The following is a 22,461-nucleotide window of genomic DNA, read 5'->3' on the forward strand; positions in this document are numbered from 1 at the left end:
TATTAAGTATTAATACTTTAAAATGATATTTAAAAAGATATTTTCTTCTTTATACAGATAGCGAGAAAAGACAAAAATAAGCGAGAAGATAGTATCTTTTTTATGATTTGTACTAACTAATCTGGTAAATAGGGAACAGTACTCAAAATTATGGAGTTATAAATCACTGAGTGATACCAATACTTTGCATTGTAACTTAACCTTTCAAGGCTCGAAAGAGAAAGAGACATTAAATGCTCTTCTTTTCCTACTGAATGTTTTAACTTAGTTTCTGCAAACAAAACAAAATACCTGTGCTGGATTATGAGAGGGATGTCTGACTGCCCATTTAGGCCTGATCCTACCTGGTTTAGATGGTTTCAAGTTTGTGCAGAAAAGTTATATCTCGTTACACTGACGGGAGTGACCAATTAATAGTAATAATTAGGTAAAAACACCTATCTGGTTGTTTAAAGAATGGCTCTGTGACTTTCTAATTTTAATAACGAATTTAGATTTTCATGAAGGGATGAGAAAATTACATGCGAGGTCATTCATTCAATTTAATGAATTCCCCATGTGCTTTCTGTTGGTCCAGGTAAAAGTCTTTGTTGAGCAAGTGTTTACTGAATAGGCCAAGTCCTCTCTTTTAGTGTTTCTGACCTTACATTTCAATTTGGGATGGAAGTGTTTGTTTCTACAAGGAAATGCAATCTCAGAGTAGTGTGCTTGGAGCTCTAATGATCTGACCAGTCTTCAGTTTAGTATGACGTTTTCTCAGTTAAACTGATATGTAAGTAACTTTCTCCCTTAGGCTACTTATGAATCCAAATGAGTTTTCATTTTTGCTCTAGTCTGTTTGTCAGAGATTTTTGAAGAAGTTCTAAGAAGCTCTTTTAAGGGAGTGCTGAGGGTGTTGAGATTGATTGGTGCTGGAACCCAAGGTCCCTCCTCTGCAGTTCTTACTGTATCCCCTACGGACACATAAATTTTGGCTAGCATACTTTGGCTTTTGCCTGTTTTATTTATTTGTATTTTCAGATAAGATCTTTGGAGAAGCAATACTCTGCAGGAAAAAAGACGTATGTACACCATTTTTTATACAACCTGGTTTTTCAGACTTGCTGCTGGATTACCAAATAATACACCCTGACTTTCAGTTTAGGAAGTATAGTTGATAGAACTTAAAGTAATACAAATTAAACTGTATCCAAGATCACATGTACCTTACAACCTTGGGGTTTTCTAAGCTAAATGCCAACATGCACCAGCTGTCTCAGAGCTCAAATCCCCTTTGTTTCTCTGAAGAATACAAAATGTAGTCTCTCATCTTTGTCAACCAGATGCCATTATGATAAGATCATTTATGCCATCTCTTTTATACTATAGATTGGTTAAATTAAAAAGTGCAGGGTTCTGGGGTAGCATTTTAAAAATAATTATGAGCTGCAAATTAATTTGTTTTGGGGGATTATTTTTCTATTTTGGGGACTGCAAATAGTCTGACAATGGGTCTTTTGTGTCCCAAATGCTTTATACACACTAAAGGCCTTTTATTATTTTTTAAAGAAAATGTTCTGCAGAATGACTAATAGAACATGAACAGTGCTTGTGACACTGTAGTCCATTGTGTAAGTGTTGAGAGTAAAATTTGGATTCCTAGAAAAGGTTTTTCACAGTCAGAATACAGAATGCATTCTTTAATGTTCTTCGGCAAATGTGCTATGTGTGTGCCCAGGACATTACTACGGAGTATACTTTCCATGGAATACTGGTGAAAAATGAAATTGGAGTGAAGCGGTTTAAATAAGGCAAGTGATCTAGACCTTATTGTAATGACTGTGGTCAGTAATGACTGTAAATTAGAGAAATGCAGCCTCTCCCAAGTGCTCTGGAGGCATTTGCTTACTGCAATATGAAATACATGTGCCTTATATCCAGATTGTTTTGAATTAAAATTAATATGAATTGTTTATCTGTATTTCTAATTTTCAGAAATACTTTTTTCTTTTACTAGAAATATTTTTACTGGATTTTGAAATACATCAGGAGAAGAGGAATATAAAAACATTTATGACTGTTTATTACTGTGAAATACCTCCCAGTGTTAATGGGACTGACAGTAAAGTAATGATGATTCCACTAACGGTCTGACAAACAAGCAGAGCCAGAGAGAGTCCATGCTTTGATAATGGTTACATTGAAAAATACTGGTGATAGAACTGCTTTTGGGATTGAAGCTTTGGGCCAGCCTTCTGCTTGAATATATCAAAAGTTACATAGGATGTGTAATATGTATGTGCATGAGAGTATATGTGTAATATATGTTTAAAAATTTTTGCTCCTGATTTTGTGCTTTGTATTAAGTGATTCATCTATTAACTAAAACTTTTTTTAAGTTAAAAATTTTGTACATTCAGTCATCTTAGTCAAAGGAGGACAATTTACAGTGCAGATTTCAGTGAGAAGTACTTTTAGGGCCAAGTGCTTTCTTTCTTCATTTAAATTTAATTAGTGGATTCCTTAATGGGAGACCTTTATTTCTGATTTCATCCTTTTTTCCCTTCTGAAGAGGGTACTCTTGTATTTCCCCAATGCTATTTGAACACTTTCTACCAGCTAAGCATTTAGCACTAATTATTTTCTATAGATCATGCTTTTTGATCCTCATTATAGTCTTATAAGGTATCATGATCGTATTTCATAAGAAAGAACTTAGATTAAGTAACTTGCCTCAATTATTATTTGCTAACCGGTGAAACCAAGTCCCTGTGACGCTAAAGCTCATGTTTTCAGCCACTGAGCAGTTCTGAGCTTTGTGTTCTCTTCTCGGTTTCTGTTGCATCCTTTATATCCCTCATTCCCACACTGCACTTTCATTAGACTATAAGTCCCTGAAGAAAATGAATCCGTTTTAACTCTATCCCCAGAACATAATACATTGATGATATTAGTAAATGTCTGTGGAAGAGTATGAAAAAGGAGATTTAGGAAGTTCCTGCTTCCCAAATGGAAGGGGAGGAGGGAAGGTGCCGAAGAGGCCTTTAGTTGGTGATAGAGGTTCTTAGTCTCCATCCTTTCAAGGCAGCTGAGGGGTGCCCTGAGGCATGGGAGTATTTGGAGGTAATAAGGGAACCCCTGCTATCTGGAGACAAATTTCTCTGCCTTTGCAGCTTTAACAGGGATGCTTGTAAATTCAGTGGAATTGAGGCAAAAAGTAATCTGTAGTAGGTTCCCAAATTAATTTATTAAGACATAATTTTCTTAATTTGCAAGTTTTTAGCTTGAATAATTCTCAGGAATAAGCATAATTTAAAAAAATCTGAAACAAAATAAACAGAAAAGTAGAGAGTATTTTATCTTATTAAATGATACTATTTTGAAAAGTATATAGAGCCATTTCTATCCTCTTACCAATTATTTTTTTGTATAACTGTTCACCTAACTACTACACTTAAAAATAGTAGAACTTTTGAGACCAAAAGGGTGGAACATTGCTCTTAGGAATAGTGAGCAGAGGATAAAGACATTCTGTTATAATAACAGCAGAGGCCAGTAAATGAGTGGGAATGACTAAGAGATGACGGGATTTGTGTTTTGATCTTGTGGTGGAAAGAAAACTGTGTCACTCTGGCTGAGATAATGGCAGGGCTACTGAAAAACAGATTATGACTAGTGCTGGCCTCTCTTACTGTCAACCTAAGTTGTGTTCTTTCATATGTAAGTATGTATATGTATATTCTTTGGTTATTTTGTGGAACCAGAAGTTAACATTTAAATAATATGGACTTGATTTTTTAAATAGGAATAAAGAGAGTAATATAGTTTCGGGTGGAATGAGGAGTTGGTTAAAGAAAGGGGAATTCTAGTGAGAGTGACTTCCCACTTACAGGGGCCAAGGCTCTGCAAATTTAGATAAATGCATTTGTGATTGTAAATTGTTTGCATGCTCATATGCTTTAATTGCTCTTCCTAAGGGTTGATAATAAAAATTTAGTACATTAGACTATAATTGCAGTTTTACTCTGAAAGGTATTTTGAGCCTCTTGGAAAAAGGAGTCTACATATGAATAAGTGTAAATATAAAGAATAATTTATATTATTAAGAGTATTCCACAGTGCTGATTATATTTTGATCAATTTTGTTGCTTTTGAGAAAATATCCTCTCTGTAACAACTTCATTAAATCCTAAAATGTATGTTTATAATTTTTTGACATAGCACACTCAACTAAAACAAATAAAGATACTAATGCTCTTGAAGGCAGAAATTATGTTTTACCTACCCTTGAGGAAATATACTAATTGTTTTTGTTTCAAAGCACACTTAACTCTCCATTCTTATTAATTACTTCAGGTTATCCAGGGCCTGGGAATTTTCTGTGTATTTATGGCTTAGCTATTTGAACCTTGTCAGTGAAAGTTTTTTTTTTTTTTGGTCGTGTGTGTGTGTGTGTGTGTGTGTGTGTGTGTGTGTATATGTGTGTACTTTTGATAAAGTATTTAAAGGAACAGAAGGGAATCACAATTATAATTTTATTTTTTAATAACAACTCCGATTAAAGGTTTGGGCAGAAAAGTGCCCACACTAAGTAAAAATGAGAATAAAATTTCACGATGTTGCAGCTGTGCTAGGACCTTTCTGTGAGGAAAATTTATGTGCCAAACCTAAGAAATGATGTTGAAGGACAAGTCTTTCCTTCGTATTTTCAGATGGGACAGTAGTTTGTGTGGGAGGGAAAAGTTGGGAGCATTTTGATTCAAGATAAAAGGGATGTTAAAAATTGTAAAATCTAGTTTAGCAAATATTTCCAATATTTAGAAGTATAGCTCTTCAATTCATTTGTGATACTAGAATTTTATATCTGTGCTCTGAATCATACAGTCCTAGCTTTGAACTTCAAGACCATCTTATATAGCATTAAGACCATCTTAAATAGCATTTTCACCCCTCAAGTCTTCCTTATGACTTGAATATCATCATGGAATTAAATTCATTGAATGTCATCATTCACAAAGCCCTCACTTTCTCACTACTTCCTGCTCCATTTTGGAGACTACTCATGATAAAAGGCCTTGGATACAGGAGATGACACTTTTTGTAGCCTTTCAATTAGAAGGAATATGAATAATGGAGAATGATTACTTAGTTTGGAATCATAGCTGTGTGTTTCAATTAAGCATATACTGGGAAGTTTTTATTTTTGGTGGCTGGGGCCAGGGATTTAGGGAATTTGGCATTTAGTGATTAAAGCAGATATTATGGAAAGGTAATAATTTAATATACTAATACAGTTTAAAAAATCTTTGTTTGAAATCTCTTTGTGAAACTTATGAAACTAAGAACCATTTAAAAATGTATTTGAACCATGAAATTGAATCTTTATATGTCATCTTTTTATTTTTGTGGCCATATTTTATTCAATTTGGCTTTTGTCAAAAAAAAGATGATGTGACGTTTGTGACTTTTCCACAAGTTACTTTTTTCTTTGTAATGATGGATTCTATAATCTCAAATATTTCTTTATTTAATGTTTTCCCCTATAAGTCAGTTATTCCTTTAAATTATTTTAGTGAAAATAGACCTGGCCTCTATATTTTATTGCTGTTAACATAATGAATATGTTGTAAATGCTAATCTCTAAAGCAGGCGTCCTCAAACTACGGCCTGCGGGCCACATGCAGGTGCTTTTGCCGTTTTGTTTTTTTACTTCAAAATAAGATATGTGCAGTGTGCATAGGAATTTGTTCATAGTTTTTTTTTAAACTATAGTCCGGCCTTCCAATGGTCTGAGGGACAGTGAACTGGCCCCTGTGTAAAAAGTTTGAGGACCCCTGTTCTAAAGAGTTCTGATTTTTATTTGGGAAGCTTTGTTGGTAAATAAACATTTATTGAGTTTTTTCATTTTATCAAACTAGAACACACAAATTTGCTTGAAAACATTAACAAAGAACCAATAAGAAATAGCTGTGAATTAAATACAAATGTGCTGAGGAGGACATCTATCCAGGGTTATTCAGGAGGAAGGATGTGAATCTGGAAAGTCTTCCTGAGGCAGTGCCTTGTTCCTTAGATAGCCCCAAACATGTTTGTCTTTTGCTTAAAACTTAAGTCATTTTAACAGTAACTTCCATTTTCCACATTTATTACATTGTCGATTGCAGGATGCTGTCTTCTTCCCGTTCCTGCCCTCTGGATTTTTTGTAAACAGTGGTATTTATATGTAAAGGAATCTTAGAGTTTAAACAGTATTTTCACTTTGATTTTTATAACTACCCAATGAGATAAGGAGAGCCAGTGTTTTTATCTTTACTTTACAATATGAAATTGAAGCTCTGAGAGGCTATATAACTTTCTATGACTTATGAGACATAGTTTTCTTTCTCTTCTCCTACCTTAAACTTACATGTCCTGGTTACAGTGGGAGAGTAGTTTATGTTTTAGGATTTGCCAAAGTGTCCCTTGCATCATTGTGAAGATAAATTTTAGTATGGTTACATTTAATAGTGTCCCTATTAAATGCTTAACTTTTTCGTCATGAAATAAAATAATACACAGCATTTACCATGAAAATGGACAGCGTCTGTTTTTCTAACAATCCTATATAATAAAACCCTAATATGCAAATCGACTGAACGGCAGAACAACTGGTCACTATGACGCACACTGACCACCAGGGGGCAGACGCTCAACGCAGGAGCTGCCCCCAGCCCGCAGGCCCCGAGCGGTGGCGGAGGGTGAGGCTGGCGAGCGGGTGGTGCCAGGCAAGCCAAGGTGGGTGCGAGTGGTGGGGGTGGGTCCCAGGTCGCCCCACAGTTTGGCCCTGATCAACAGCCAGGCCTAGGAACCCTACCTGTGCATGAATTTCATGCACCATGCCTCTAGTGATTTAATAATTAGAATTGGTTGCTAGAGGGGAGATACAAAATTTCCTTTTCTAGAGATTATTTTGTTTACTTGTTTTAAATAAATTGTATTAACTTTTCTCTGGCAGAGATTATCTGATTATGGATGATTTACCACCTTCTTTAAGGGTCAGATTGTTAGAGTTGTTTACATTGTTTTGGTGTTTCTGTTTGTCAGGTAATACATTAACCTCATTATTTTATTTTTTTTATTTTATTTTTATAAGTATGTGAACTGTTCCTGGTATATAGTAAGCACTCAGTAAGTATTAACTAAGTGGAGGAGTCAGAATATAATAAAATCAAAAAAGTATGTCAGATGATAATACATATTCTAAGAAAAATAAAGGAGGAAGGGAATAGATAATGAGTGGGTGGGTTTGGTGTGGCTTACTTATAATCTATAATAATAAAAGTGTAATATGCTAATTAGACCGGACATCCTTCCAGACAGCCTTCCATTTGAAGCCAGGGCTGCAAGGGAAGTCCGGGTCCCGGGTGCCAGAGGGAAGCCAGTGCTGGCAGATGGGGGAAGGAAGGCCTACTCTTGCACGAATTTCATGCATTGTGCCTCTAGTTTTAAATAAAAGGGCCAGGGAAGAGCACATCAAGAAGACAACATTTCAGCAAAAAAGCTGAACGAAGTGAAGGAAAAATGGGAATACTTGTGAGAACAGAATTATAGATAGAGATAACCAATGGTATAAAATAGATCTTGAAATGGAAACTTGTCTGGTGTGTTTGAGGAATAGCAGGAATCCTGTGAGGTGCAAGGGCACAGGAGGGAAAATAGGAGAAGATGAGATCAGGAAGATAAGAGTGGGGAGCAGATTGTGAAAGGCCTTCTAGGTGATTTTAAGGACTTTGGTTTTTATTCTGAGTGAAATGGAAGATAGTGGCAGGTTTTTTGCAGAGGAGTGACTATCAGATATTTCAAAAGGATCACTCTGGTTGCTGAGTTAAGAACAGACTGGGATGCAGAAGCTTGGAGACTGGTTATAGACAATTGGAATCATCAGGAGGGAGATGATAATGGTGGCTGAAGAGGCAGAGAGAAATGATTGGATACTGGACATGTTTTGTAGGTGCAGCCAACCGGATTTCCTGACTGAACATGTCATGTAATAAGAAGCTCCCAAGATGACTCCAAAGATTTTGGCTGAAGAAAGTTTAGGATAGAATTACCACTTAAAAGGTATAGAGCTGGTTTCAGGAAGAACAGGAGTTTGGTATTAGATATCCAGAATAGGTGTTAAATAAGTTACTGGAATCTGCAATTCCAGAGAGAAGTCTGGGATAGCATTATAAATTTGGGTTTATCAAGTTAAAGATGTTCAAGCTGTAAGCCTGAATGAGATTATTAAGCAAGGGGAGGTGTACATAATGAAGACATAGGTTCAAGGACTGGTGTTCCAGTATTACGAAGTAAGAAGGTGAAAAGCAATCATTACAGGAGACTTGAGAGAGAGTGTTTAGTGACTAGTGAGGTAGCCATAAGTGTTTTGGAATCCAAGGGTAGAAAGTGTCTCAAAGAGGAAGGATCAACTATGTCAAATGCTACTTAAAGATGAGGACTAAGTGTTGACAATGGAGTTTAGCAAAATGGAGGTTCTTGATGACCTTTACAAAAAAAATTTTGCTGGCCTGATGGAAGTGGGTTCAAGAGAAAGTGAGAGGTGAGGAATTGGAAGCAGTGAACATAAACATCTCTTTCAACACTTTTGCTGTAAATAAGCTCAGAGAAATGAAGTAGTAGTTGGAGGGATTGAGAGAAATAATAGCATGTTTCTATATTGGTTGGAATGATTGAGAAGAGAGGGAAAAGATAGAACCAAAGGGAAGAACTGATAGAGCAGTGGTTCTCAACCTTTCTAATGCCGCGACCCTTTAATACAGTTCCTCATGTTGTGGTGACCCCCAACCATAAAATTATTTTTGTTGCTACTTCATAACTGTAATTTGGCTACTGTTATGAATCGTAATGTAAATATCTGTGTTTTCCAATGGTTTTAGCTAGCAGGGTCGAGAACCACTGTGATAGAGTTTCTTGTGTAGATGAGGGGAGAGGAAGTTTAGTGGAGAGCTGGCTTGAGATGGGAGTATGTACAATTTCTCCCTAGTAAGAGAAAGGAAGGCAGAGTACGTATGCATAAGTGTACGTAACTTGTGGTTGGGGAACTTGTGGAAGGTCTTGATTCCTTCTGTATTTTTCAGTGACATAGTAACTTTATCTATTAAAACTCAGGATGGAGAGGGTGAGGAAAGAAAAAAACAATCTGAAATAGTAGTCTAGAAGAATGAGGATATATGGCTGAGGGAAATGTGGTGTGATTGCTGGGCAGTATTAGAGGCCTAGTTGAGGTAAGTGATCATTAATTCAAAGTAAGTCCAGGCCAGATGGGTGTATTTTTTTCTCGAGACTATTCAACTGTGTGGATGCAGGACTGGAGTAGGCAGAGAGTTGGCTTTAACTAGCATTTGGGTGTTGCCAGGTAAGTACCATGAAGCAAGCAAGAGCAAGGGATTTATTGTAATGACAGGCCATGGAATTTAATAAGTTGGGAAAAGAGAGAAGTGAGGACATGAAATAGAGTCAATGAAAGATAGTAGGAACAATGGAGGTCTTCATAGGATTGAACAATTAAAGATGTTGGCTGGTGTACTAGAGAGAATGAGCTGGTGGTTTGAAATTTAAATTAAGGAGGGCTTTACAGTTAATTGGTAATGCCAGTGTTAAGGGGGTGATCATGATCTGAGATAGAGTGGAGGACAAGATCATTGGAGCAGAAGAGGTCAAGAAGCTGAGAAGTGAGGTGTTAGATGCTAATCCTAATATATAAAAACCCAGGGTCTTCAACATCCAAAACGACCGAAGACTTGACCAACCGGAAGTCAGTCCTGTAGTCAGTGCTGGGTTGCTGAGGTGACCCAGCACTGACTGCCGCCGCTGCTGGCCAGGCCCGGAGAGAGACCTGGAGAGAGAAGCAGGGTCTGATATGTAGCCTCCATGGCAGCTGTTGATCAGCCCTTGTCTCTCTCTCCGGGCCTGGCTAGCAGCCGCGCCTCTCTTTCTGTCTGGGCCTCCGCGGGGGCTGCTGATCAGCCCTGCCTCTCTGATCAGGCCCGGAGATAGGCCCAGAGATGCTGACTGGTATAGAAACCGACCAATCAGAACCAAATCTGGGTGAACTGTGAGGAGCCAGTGGCTGCCTAGGAGGCGGAGCTTTTGAGGCTGGCTGGCATAGAAATTGACCAGTCAGAACCAAATCTGGGTGAACTGCCAGGAGCCAATGGCTGCCTAGGAGGCGGAGCTTTTGAGGCTGACTGGCATAGAAACCGACCAATCAGAACCAAATCTGGGTGAACTGCGAGGAGTCAATGGCTGCCTAGGAGGCAGAGCTTCTGACACTGACTGGCATTGAAACAGACCAATCAGAACCTAATCTGGGCCGAAACCAGTTTGGCTCAGTGGATAGAGCGTCGGCCTGCGGACTCAAGGGTCCCAGGTTCGATTCCGGTCAAGGGCATGTACCTTGGTTGCGGGCACATCCCCAGTAGGGGGTGTGCAAGAGGCAGCTGACCGATGTTTCTAACTCTATCCCTCTCTCTTCCTCTCTGTAAAAAATCAATAAAATATATTTAAAAAAAAACAAAACACCTAATCTGGGTGAACTGTGAAGGCAGAACCTAAGGTGGGGACTGAGGAGGGGTTTTAAGGGCAACAGCTGTTTGTTGTAAGGTGTAAGAAAGCAGTTCAATTTTTTAATGACTGGTTTGGCAGTATAGTGCATATGGCTGGCTATCAGTCCAGATACAGGGATTATGTATTTTTGTCTGACAAGAGCATCTCCTCCTGCTGAAAAAGACCCCCCCCCCCCCATTTAAGCAATCCTATCCTATATAATTTACCTATACCAGTGGTTGGCAAACCACGGCTCGCGAGCCACATGCGGCTCGTGAGCTGCGGTTTGCCGCTCTGTTGACTGATGAGTTTGCCGACCACTGATCTATACTAATAAAAGGGTAATATGCTAATTAGACCAGGTTGACCAACCATCTTCTGGATGTCCTACTTCCTTCCAGACAAAGCCATGGTGGTGGGGGCTGAGTCAGAGGCAGTTAGGGGTGATCAGGCCAGCAGGGGAGGGCATTTGGAGGCGAGATCAGGCCGGCAAGGGAGGGCAGTTGGGGGTGAGATCAGGCTGGCAGGGGAGGGCAGTTGGGGGCGAGATCATGCTGGCAGGGGAGGGCAGTTAGGGGCGATCAGGCAGGCAGAGGCAGTTAGGGATGCTCAGGCCAGCAGGGGAGAGCAGTTAGGGGTGAGATCAGGCCGGCAGGGGAGGCCAATTGTGGACAAGATCAGGCAGGGAGGGCAGTTGGGGCGATCAGCAGGCAGGCAGAGGGGTTAGGGGCAATCAGGCAGAGGCAGTTAGAGTCAATCAGGCAGACAGGCAGGTGAGTGGTTAGGAGCCAGTGGTCCCAGATTGCGAGAGGGATGTCAGACTGCTGGTTTAGGCCTGATCCCTGTGGGTTCCCGATTGGAGAGGGTGCAGGCTGGGCTGAGGGAACCCCTACCCCCCATGCACGAATTTTGTGCACTGGGCCACTAGTTTATATGAATATTGAAATCATTAAGAATTATGGCAATTGTATAAATATTAGAAAGAATGATGGTGAGCCTGAAGTTAATTCTTCAAAGAATCAGGGAGAATGACTTAGATTGGTAGATAACTTCAACAAGGAGGGATAGTGTGTAGAAGAGTGTGATGACATGAGATGAAGAGATTGAATGCTTGGGGTCTTGAGACAGAGAAAGGAAGAATAGTCAGAAAAGTAGTAATGAGGAAAAAGACCCAATTTCCGGACCCAGTGGTTGGAGAGTGGTATATGAGAGAAAATGAGGGCTTATTTTCCCAGTTGAAAGAGCTATAGAGAGAGCAGTGTCCTCAAGGGAAAACCTAGCTTCAGTTAGAGTAAAAGGTAAAGAGACCATTTAAGAAAGAGAAAGTAGAGGGACTTTTGCTAATGATTGACTTTGAAATCCAAAAGCACAGGAATTGGGGGAGGGAGATGGTTACTTGAAGATGGGATCAGATGAGGGAATTAAGAGTCTGATAGTTCTGACCTTTTATGGGAACTGCTGAAAACAGAGAGAAAGGGTATAATGAAGTTAGTCCTTATAGTTTTTAAAATGGCATGTGGTGAGGCTGTAAGTGTTGAGTGGTAGGTAAGGGTGAGGTTCTGTAAGGTCCACTCACAATTCTGGGATCTCCTCTTCACTTTGCCAATGGTATTGGGGAGGCTAAAGGAGAAATGGAGGGACATTCTTACTCCAGAGATTTGGATTTCTGATGCCCTTTCTTAACTTCTACTGACAGAGGCTGGACACTGGGGGATGACTGGCCTTATTTGGAACACAAGAAGCTGAATAAATGACCAATTATGAGGTAGATTTTATCATCTGCATTTTATACATGAAGAAACAGACTCAGAGATGTAGAGCATCCTGCTCAAGGTCTCATGACTACTGAGTAGTGGAGTAAGGAAATGAACTAGTCTTAAACTAGTCAGGGCACAGTAAACATTCTATGAGATACATTGTCATTTACTTTGAGATCCTACGGTATCGTTTGGATTCATGCTGAATTCTAAATGTGGGATTTAATTAACAATTTAGACTTTTCATATAGAATGTGTTTCTTCTGTTTATTGTCCAAAAACTTTTTAAAAATTATGGGAAACAGCTCTAAATACACTGCTTTCTTCTAGCCTGTTCTTAACCTACTTCTAAATTCAGTTTAGCTTTATCTTCTGAGGGAGCATTCCCTGATTATTCTTAACTGAACTTCACCTTCATACAGTGAACATGTGTGATAGAAGTGTGTGGGAGGAGTGTGTGTGTATGTGAGTGTGTGTGCGCCACATGCATGTACTCATTTTATCTCCCCAGTTAGATAATAAGCACCCTGAAGGTATTTCTCCTTTTGGTTCTGTGCTCCTGTCAGAAGCAATGTGATATAATCAAAAGGGGACCTTCTTCTATAGCTGGTTCTGCCACTAATTTGATATTATATTTAAAACCATTCACTTCACTTTTCTGGGCTATTCTTTATTTGTAAATGAAGGGGGGTTTCACTACAATGATCTCTGAGGTCCTTGAAAGTTTTAATGTACTAGAGGCCTGGTGCACAAAATGCGTGCACAGGTAGGGTCCCCAGGCCTGGCCAGTGATCAGGGCCAATCGGGGCCTCTGGCTGCCGGCCGGGGCCTTCCTTTGTTCCATACTGCCCCCTGGTGGTCAGTGCACATCATAGCGGGCGGTCAAACTCCTGGTCGGTTGAACTCCCAAGGGGACAATTTGCATACTAGCCTTTTATTATATAGGATAATTCACTAGCTGGCTGGCAGAATAATTGGTTAACTAGTGCCTATATTTGCATTTGAAAGGGACAATTTAAAAAATACTATTTGGTGTAATTCTAGTTACTTACCATATAGCTTAATGACATTGTAAGATGGGGGCTGTAGCCAAGTAGGATCAGAGAGAAATAGGGCCGGAGAGAGGTGAGTTAGATGGTACTAGCAGCAAGTATTTGGGATCAAGAATACTAAATATGTTTGAAAATTGTCTGCTCTGAGGTGATAACTGAAGCTTTAGGAATCCATGATATTTATGAGAGAGATTGAGTACAGAGAACAGAACCAATGTTAGAACTTTTAAGAGAATCTATATTTAGAGGGCAGCTGGAAGAAAAGAACCTAGAGAAGGTGAGAGAATATTCAAGAAAGCTGCTACTTAATGACAATGGAAGTTTAGAGAGAAAATCCGAACAGGGAGGCAGTGACAGTAGTGTCAGATATTGCAGAGAAGAAGTTAAGGAAGACAAGCACTGAGAGAAACGACCCTTGTTCCTAAGATCATTAATGACATCCAGAAAGTAGTATCAATAGAGTAGTTGAAGGTTGAATTCAATGTGCTATTAATGATTCTGACAAATCACTGTTGAGTTCCTTCTAAATGTCCAGTGTTGTGTAAAGTGTATGCCTATGTGTATACAAACACACACCCATATTTCCCAAAGGAGACTGGATGGGACAGGATAGAGAGCATAGAAGGAAGGACTGTCCTTGAACCCGAGAAGAGTCATGCTGTCATCTAAGATAGGAAGAAAGAGTGGGTTAAATTTACCTAGAGGGAAGCCAGAAGTTGAAGACGACCATGCCTCATTGCCTCAATTTTTAAATTCAAATTAGATTATTGTTTTTAAGACATTGTATAGACAGCATTGACATAATCATTGGTTTGACATATCTATTTAATAAATCCATTGGATTTTTCTCTTCTTTTACTTTTATTTAGCATTACATAATATTGGCTACCTATTTTGAACACTCTTCTTGGCTTTCACAATGTTTCTCTTGATTTTTCCCTCTTTCTATTTTTTCTACACATCTACTTCCAGTCCTTATTTTATGAAAATGAATATAGTTCCATTCACTAATTCTCACATCTCTTCTTGCTTTATATGCTGTTCCTGGGCTACATGATTCAGTCTCATGGATTTAGCTATCACTTAGTTATAATCTCTCCAGGGAGTGCCCATACCGGACAAGTTTCATATTTCCATTTACATGATGAACACATCCACTTGGATATTTTGCAAGTTCAAATTCAACATTAAAATCTATTGTTTATTACATATATTCAAACTTTTTCTTCTTTATTTTCTATGTCATTATATGATCTATTCCAATAGTTTAAGTAATCTAATTCATTAGCCTCTTAACTAATCTATCTTCCTCTAGTTAATCCCCCCATTTGATACTTCATAACTGTAGCAGCATATATGACACTTCTGTTCAGAAATGTTTGATGGCTTCCTGTTGCCTACAGAATACAATATTATCATGGTTTATTTATAGAACACAGTTCAACCTTTCTTGCTTTCACCTTGCCATGATTCACAAAGACCAGTCACATTAGTTTCCCCAAATCTTTTACTTATGCTGCTCTGTCTAGAATATTTTTGCTCTTCCACTCTACCACCAAATCTTACTAACGGGCCAGTGTCCATCAAAACTGACACATCTTTTCGTGTATCTCAGTCATATCCAATCTTTTCCTCCTCTATCTTCCCACAGTACTTGTAAACAACTCTTATACAATCAGATTTGTGGACAGTTAAATAGGAGTCTGCCTCTCCCATTAGTTGTCATTTGGGAATGCATCTAATGTTGCTGTATCACATGTATCTTCACAGTGCCACTCATCCAAGATAGAGTAATCAGTAAATCAGCATCACCTGAATGAATGAATGAATTAATGAATGAATGAATGAATTAACAAATGCATGGTCAGGTAAAATCTAAAATGCTTTGGCCTACTAGTGTATGTATGGTGTGCTGCACATTTCCCCGTGGATATCTTGATACCAGCTCAGACTTAAGAATTCCAAGGTAGAATTCATCCCTCTTCAAACTACCTTCTTTTCTTTTCTTTTTAAAATATATTTTTACTAGAGGCCCGGTGCACGAAATTCATGCACGGGAGGGGGTCCCCTCAGCCCACCTGCACTCTCTCCAATCTGGGATCCCTCTCACAATCCTGGACCGCTGGCTTCTAATTGCTCGCCTGCCTGCCTGCCTGCCTGCCTGCCTGGTCTTCCTTAACTGTTCCCCCCCTCCCTAACCCCCCGATGGCCTGATTGCCCCTCACTGCCTCTGTGTGCCAGCCTGATCGCCCCCAACTGCACCCCCGCTGCTGCTCTGGTCGCCCCCAACTGCACCCCCTGCCAGCCTGGTCGCCCCTAACTGCCTCCCCCCCCCCCCCACTGCCGGCCTGATCACCTCTTAATGCCCCCCCTGCTAGCCTGGTTGCCCCCAACTGCCCCCCTCTGCCGGCCTAGTAACCTCTAACTGCCCCCCCCCTGCCCCCGCTGGCCTGGTTGCCCCACGCAGCCTGCTGTTTAGTCATTTGGTTGTCCCTCACTAACCCCCCTGCCGGCTTGGTTATAGGCAGCCATCTTGTGAGGGTGTGAGGGTTAATTTGCATATTACCTCTTTATTATATAGGATTATATAGGATTGATTTTGGAGAGGAAGGGGGAGGGAGAGAGAGATAGAAACATCAGTGATGAGAGAGAATCATTGATTGGCTGCCTCCTGCATGTCCCACACTGGGGATATAGCCTGCAGCCTGGGCATATGCCCTGATGGGACATATGCCGTGATCTCCTGATTCATAGGTTGATGCTCAACCATTGAGCCACACAGCTAGGCTCCTACTTTTCTTTTTTGCTCTCTAATTTGGCACACTGGTTTCTTCGTCAACAAGATTGGGGTCATATTTTGTCCCTTTTCTCTCTTTTTCTCATCATGTCAAGTCACTTGACAAGTTCTACTGATTTTGTCTCTACAGTGTCTCTTGTATCCTCTCCTATTTTATTTTTAGTGCTAGTTTGGGTCTTTAGTACTTCTGACTTGAGGCAGTCTCCTAATAGTCTACTAGCAGATTTCCTGCTATTATCATTCATTCTTTGACATATTGTTAAAATAATCTTCCTAAAGCACATAAACTTTCATTGGCTTCTCACTGTTTTCAGAACTGTTCATCAATTTTTTAGGACCTGCTTCAGTTTAATCAAAACCTACCTTTTTAGGTTTATCTCTGTGTGTTTTAAGTAACTTATATTTCAACCAAAGTGGTCTATAGACATCTTACAATAGTTTTAATATGCCCTGAATTTTCCACTTCCCCCTTGCTATTCATTTGCTTAGTGAAATTGTTGAGAAGGTGTTAAAACTTTTATATTCTGGCTAACCTCAAATGCTGTCTCTTTCTTAAGCCCCTAAATTAAAGCTGTATATGAGCTTTTCAAGTTCCAAACTTCCAGGTGCTTTATTTCTCTCTCATTCATATTTCATGTTCTACATTGTGTTGTGTTTTTAGTGCACTTGATTTTAGTATCTTGGAATGAAGGCTCACTAGAGGCAGAAACCCTGTGTTAAATATTTATCTCTGTTTCTCTAGGAGTTCCTAGAGCAGTTGTATCTTGCATACAGTGGGTACTCATGAGTATTGGTTAAACTGAGATATGGGATAACCAAAATAATATGCTAGTGAAGGGAGATGAGAATTTATAGTATCAGAACAGAGAAAAGACCAATATTTTTTATAATCAGGTCATTAATAATTATAGAAAGAGGCATCTTAGGCGGTTGATAAAGGCAAAAGCTAGATTGCAAGGGATTAAGGAATGAGTGGGCACTGAGAAAATGGAGCCAGTGAGGATAGACAGTTTGTGGTAATGTGGAAGGTGGCTAAACTCTGAAGAAATGGAATATGGTCTACAGATTTGGAAAGAGACTTGTGAAAGAAAGCCACAAGTCTCTTCGTGTAGTGTTTGAAAGAAAAATGAGTGTGCTGTCGGAAATGCAAGTGCCAAGTTTATTCTCAAGTCATGTGTTTTCATTTTTCACCTTGGCAGCAGAGAAGTACTCCACATGAGCCAGGCCACTGAAGCTAATTACGGGTTCCAGTGTACTGAGGTCACAAGGTTAGAGTAAGTGTGCAAATCACAGCGGCAGAAGTCTTGTAAGCATAACCCTGTTGGGCGCTGTTCCGAGTCACTTGAGTTTATATTCCTCTGTTCCAGTTCATTCTGATGAAATTATTTAGGGAGGAGAGTTACTGAGACAAGTATATATAGATATTTAGGGGGTCTGTCCCTTTTACTATGACAGGTATATTTTGAAATGTAAGACATTTAAAATAAACCATTATTTAGCTAAATTAGAATATTGTTGAAATGTATTTTAAAAGATAATTATAGTTTCTGCTAAAATCACTTAATATGAGAACAGTGGAAATATTTAAAGAAACGTGGCTTACATTTCTTGATAGGATGCCATTTATATTTATCTGTAAGCAGGGGTGTTGTATTTATACAGTGATAGCCCAGAGTTCCTAAAATAAGTGTAGCTATTGCAGTGGTCGGCAAACTCATTAGTTAACAGAGCCGCCGTTTGCCGACCACTGAACTATTGGATTTAATTTTCCTGTGACTCTGTTGTACATAAACTTCTCTTAGACTTTATTGTAAAAAATTCAATATCAGAATATTTCTATTTAGTCTGACTCTTAACTTCATATTCAAGACTAAGTCTGTGATTACATAATTAGAAAATACAGTGTGAGGCAAAATAGGTTTACAGTAGTGAGTATGCAAAACAGCTTATTCTTGTATTATTATTTATTATTATATTATTTTGCATAAAACTAGAAACCTACTTTTGCCCCACCCTGTATATATAGACACAAACATATACATATACATATATTTTTTGACAATCAATTTAATTTTTCAATATTTATCTAGATATTGTATGACCATTACAAATTACAGAATAGTCATTTCAGAAGCCCTAGATTACATTAGAATTAAAAGGGATCATCTAAGCCAGGGTTCTTTTTTTTTTTTTTTTTTTAATACATTTTATTGATTTTTTACAGAGAGGAAAGGAGAAGGATCGAGAGTTAGAAACATCGATGAGAGAGATACATCAATCAGCTGCCTCCTGCACACCTCCTACCAGGGATGTGCCTGCAACCAAGGTACATGCCCTTGACTGGAATCGAACCTGGGACCCTTTAGTCCACAGGCTGACGTTCTGTTCACTGAGCCAACCAGCTAGGGCTAGGCCAGGGTTCTTAATCTTAAAGTCCCTGATGTTATAAGCAACTCATAGAATAGTTTTCATGAGAGTCTTAAGAAGATATATAATCACCAAAAAACTAACTACTAAAGTAGTCTAGTCATTACTTTTCACAGGTAATGAAACTGTAATGAGGAATGGGAATTAAGTCACATGGCCAAGGATACTGCTGTTAGCTTCATAGGATTAAAAACCTGGTTTTTCAATTCCCAACTACTTTAATCGTCCCAGTGGAAATAACAGATTCCTACCAGTTGTGTAACGATTATTTGTCTTTCACTTAAGACATAGTATCTAAAGAAATATTTTCCCCAGTGTGATAAAAAGTTTTAAAATGGAAATGGGACCCTATATGTGGTATATGAGATAATATATACACAATAACTCAAGAAAGAAAAATGAGATTTTATCTTCCCTTACCCTTGTTTTATCCCTTCCCTTCTACCATGTTTCTTTTTCATTTTGTATTGGATGTTCTGATCATTGCCTCTGATGAATTTGATTAGAATAACCCAATCTTTTGATCATTCTTTCACTCATTAATTCAACAAATATTTCTTGAGTGCGCTATGCCAGGCACCATGCTAGGTCCTAGGAATAGAATGGTGAGCACAATTGACATGTTTCCTTGGTAAAGTTTGTATTCTTCTGGGACATAGATATTAATCAAACATTTACAAAGAAATGTAAGAATAGATTTTGATAAGTGGAAAGAATGAAAAGCACACAGTGCTTTGAGAACAACTGCTAGGAGCACTGGTCTGGGACATTGGGCCAGATTTCAGTTGAGGAGGTGGTATTCAGTTGAGAACTTAAGTCAGGAAGGAGTTTGGTAGACCCATGCTCCCTGCAGAGGAGCCAGCTTATTTAAGGATCTCAAAGAAGGCTGGTGTGGTTGGACTCAGGAGAGCAAGGAGAGAGAGAGAGAGAGAGAGAGAGAGAGAGAGAGAGAGAGAGAGAGAGAGAGAGAGAGAGAGAGAGGGAGAAGAAGAGGGAGAGGGAGAGGGAGGCACAAGGAGGAGGCAGGGAATATATAGTAGCGACTTGATAGGGGCAGTGGGGAGCCTTTGAACTTTAAACTTTTTGGCAATTATGATTAATGCTGCTATGAACATTCATGTGTGTTTTTTTGTGTGTGGACATAGTTTTCATTTTTCGTGGGTATATATTTAGGAGTGGAATCGCTGGGTCATTTGGTAACTGTAACTTTTTAAAGAACTGTAAGACCATTTTCCACAGTGCCTGTACCATTTTACATTCCCAGCAGCAGTGTATGAGAGTTCCAATTTCTTTACCAGCTCTTGTTATTTTCTGTCTTTTAGATTGTAGTCACTCTGTAGGATGTGGAGTGGTATCTCATTTCAATCCCCTTTTCTTAGCAAGGCTTTTAAGCCTGACATTTAGAATTTTCAGTGATCTGGCACCAGATTACCTGTTTAGTCTTTTATTTAGTTTGAGTAAATACTTATTAATCACAAATTATACTCTATCCTTTCCTAGGTTATCTTTTTAAATTTCTTTGCTTATGATTTGCAAAGCTTTGATCAGTGCCTTGTAGTCCTTAAAGCCCCATCTACATTTCTTCTTTTATTACATTGAGCCATATGGAATAGCAATTTCAAATGGTTCAACTTAATGTATTTCTTGTTTTCCTCTACTCTTCAAATTACTACCATTTCTTTTGAGTTTTTCTCCTAGCCCTTGTTTGTACTTCCCATGGTATTATTGATATGCTTCTGTGGTAAAATGTCTCTTATAAGGCTTAAATCTCTAGTGCAGAAGCTGTTCTGTAATGCAGTGTTTTGCACATAGGGTTTGGCAATTGTTAAAATGTTTTGAAGGAATATATACACTGAGTGGCCAGATTATTATGATCTCTGAATGCATAATAATCTGGCCTCTCAGTGTGTGTGTGTGTGTGTGTGTGTGTGTGTGTGTGTGTGTGTGTGTATTAGAGGTCTGGTGCATGAATTCGTGCATGGGTGGGGTCCGGCTAGCCTGGCCAGAGGGAGGGGACATGGGCAGTTGGACGGCCTGCCTGCTGGTCGAACTCCTGGTCGAGGAGACAATTTGCATATTAGTCTTTTATTATATAGGATATACACTGAGTGGCCAGATTATTATGTGTTCAGAGATCATAATAATCTGGCCACTCAGTGTATACACAGATACACACACATACCCTGTATAATAAATATGTAATATGCAAATTGACTATCACTCCAACACACAAGATGGCCGCCACAAGATGGCCTGAAGGGGAGGGCAGTTGGGAGGGACCAGGCCTGCAAGGGAGGGCAGTTGGGGGCAACCAGGCCTGCAGGGGAGGGCAGTTAGGGGTGACCGGGCCAGCAGAGGAGCGCAGTTGGGGGGACCAGGCCAGCAGGGGAGAGCAGTTAGGGGTGACCGGGCCAGCAAGGGAGGGCAGTTGGGGGGGACCAGGCCTGCAGGGGAGGGCAGTTGGGGGGAGGACCAGGTCTGCAGGGGTGGGCAGTTGGGGCTGATCAGGCTGGAAGGGGAGGACAGTTAGGGGTGACCAGGCCGGCAGGGGAGGGCAGTTAGGGGCGACCAGGCCGGCAAGGGAGGGAAGTTAGGGGTGACCAGGCCGGCAGGGGAGGGCAGTTGGGGCGACCAGGCCTGCAGGGGAGGACAGTTAGGGGCCACCAGGCCGGCAGGGCAGGACAGTTAGGGGCAATCGGGCCAGCAGGGGAGCAGTTAGGCATCGATAAGGCTGGCAGGGGAGTGGTTAGGGGGTGATCAGGCTGGCAGGCAGAAGTGTTTAGGGGCAATCAGGCAGGCAGGCAGGCAGACGAGTGGTTGGGAACCAGCAGTCCTGGATTGTGAGAGGGATCCCAGATTGGAGAGGTGTAGGCTGGACTGAGGGACACCCCCTCCCTCCGTGCATGAATTTCGTGCACCAGGCCTCTAGTACTATATAATGAATCAGTATAAATAAAAACAAATCAATATAAATATAAACACAACAATCACTGACTACAAATGCAGACATGGAAAAACTAGACTTATTGTTCAGAAGAGTTTTGAGGGTAAAACTCTTCTGAACAATGTTAAAAGATATTCAACATAGAAAATGAGGAGAGTCTGATTCTCATTACCAGTGGCAAGGAACAGTTTTGTGGTATGGTAGAGAACTGTGGCGCTCTGAAAACTACGATTATGAGATTTAATTTGATTTGGTGGCAGTTGGGTGCCAGTTTAAGCACCTTCCATTATGAATGCAAGTGCTAATAGTTGGACTGATGCTTGAAGAATTCTTGTAGATTTGAATATAATATATTAGATGAGTCTAATGACCCTGAGTAAATCCAGGTGAGAGCTGATTCTGGCTTATTTAAATTTTTATTTATTTATTTTTTTATTAGCAAAGGCTTACTGAGCTAGAATGAGACATGAAAATGTACATGAAAATTCTATTTAATGTGAAAGAAAGGAAGGCAGATAAGAAAATATAAACTGTTGTTTCATGGAAATTATTTTGTTCAATTCAAATGTCTATCAAGTTAGTGTAAACAGTTTTGGAAAATGTAGTTCTCTGGAAAACAAAAATAGCAAAATAATTTTTAGTTTCTACTCACAGTTTTCTCAGGTAAAGGTTATTATTGTTATTTCCTTTTTTTACAAACTGGATCTGGACAATGCTTGCTCTCTCATTTATTAGCTGTGTGACCTTAGACAAGTTACTCAACATCTCTTTCTAGATCACTTAAAGTTGTTTTCAAGAAATTGATAGAAGAGCCCAGGGTGTTACATATTTACTATTTGATGATGTCAAAACCATAACTCAGGCCAGTTGTATCTTAGACCAGTGATATTTCCATCCTATACCACTGCTTTTAAGACT

At 39.6% G+C, this 22,461-nt stretch overlaps 1 protein-coding gene across 5 annotated transcripts in view; it reads left to right on the plus strand.

Annotated features, from left to right (window-relative positions):
• The window catches only part of MTMR2 (myotubularin related protein 2), a 100,729-nt gene that overhangs the window by 15,111 nt on the left and 63,157 nt on the right, over window positions 1–22,461 (plus strand). The window contains exon 1 of one of the 5 annotated variants that reach the window (XM_054725071.1): window positions 18,481–18,498. The exons of the other annotated variants lie outside the window; for them this stretch is intronic. Coding sequence (XP_054581046.1) covers window positions 18,482–18,498 — 17 coding nt within the window. The 5' untranslated portion in view covers window position 18,481. Of the gene's footprint in view, window positions 1–18,480; window positions 18,499–22,461 lie in introns of those variants that run through there. 5 annotated transcript variants of the gene reach the window in all.

Source organism: Eptesicus fuscus, chromosome 13 (genome assembly GCF_027574615.1).
Source record: "Eptesicus fuscus isolate TK198812 chromosome 13, DD_ASM_mEF_20220401, whole genome shotgun sequence".
NCBI lineage: Eukaryota > Metazoa > Chordata > Mammalia > Chiroptera > Vespertilionidae > Eptesicus > Eptesicus fuscus.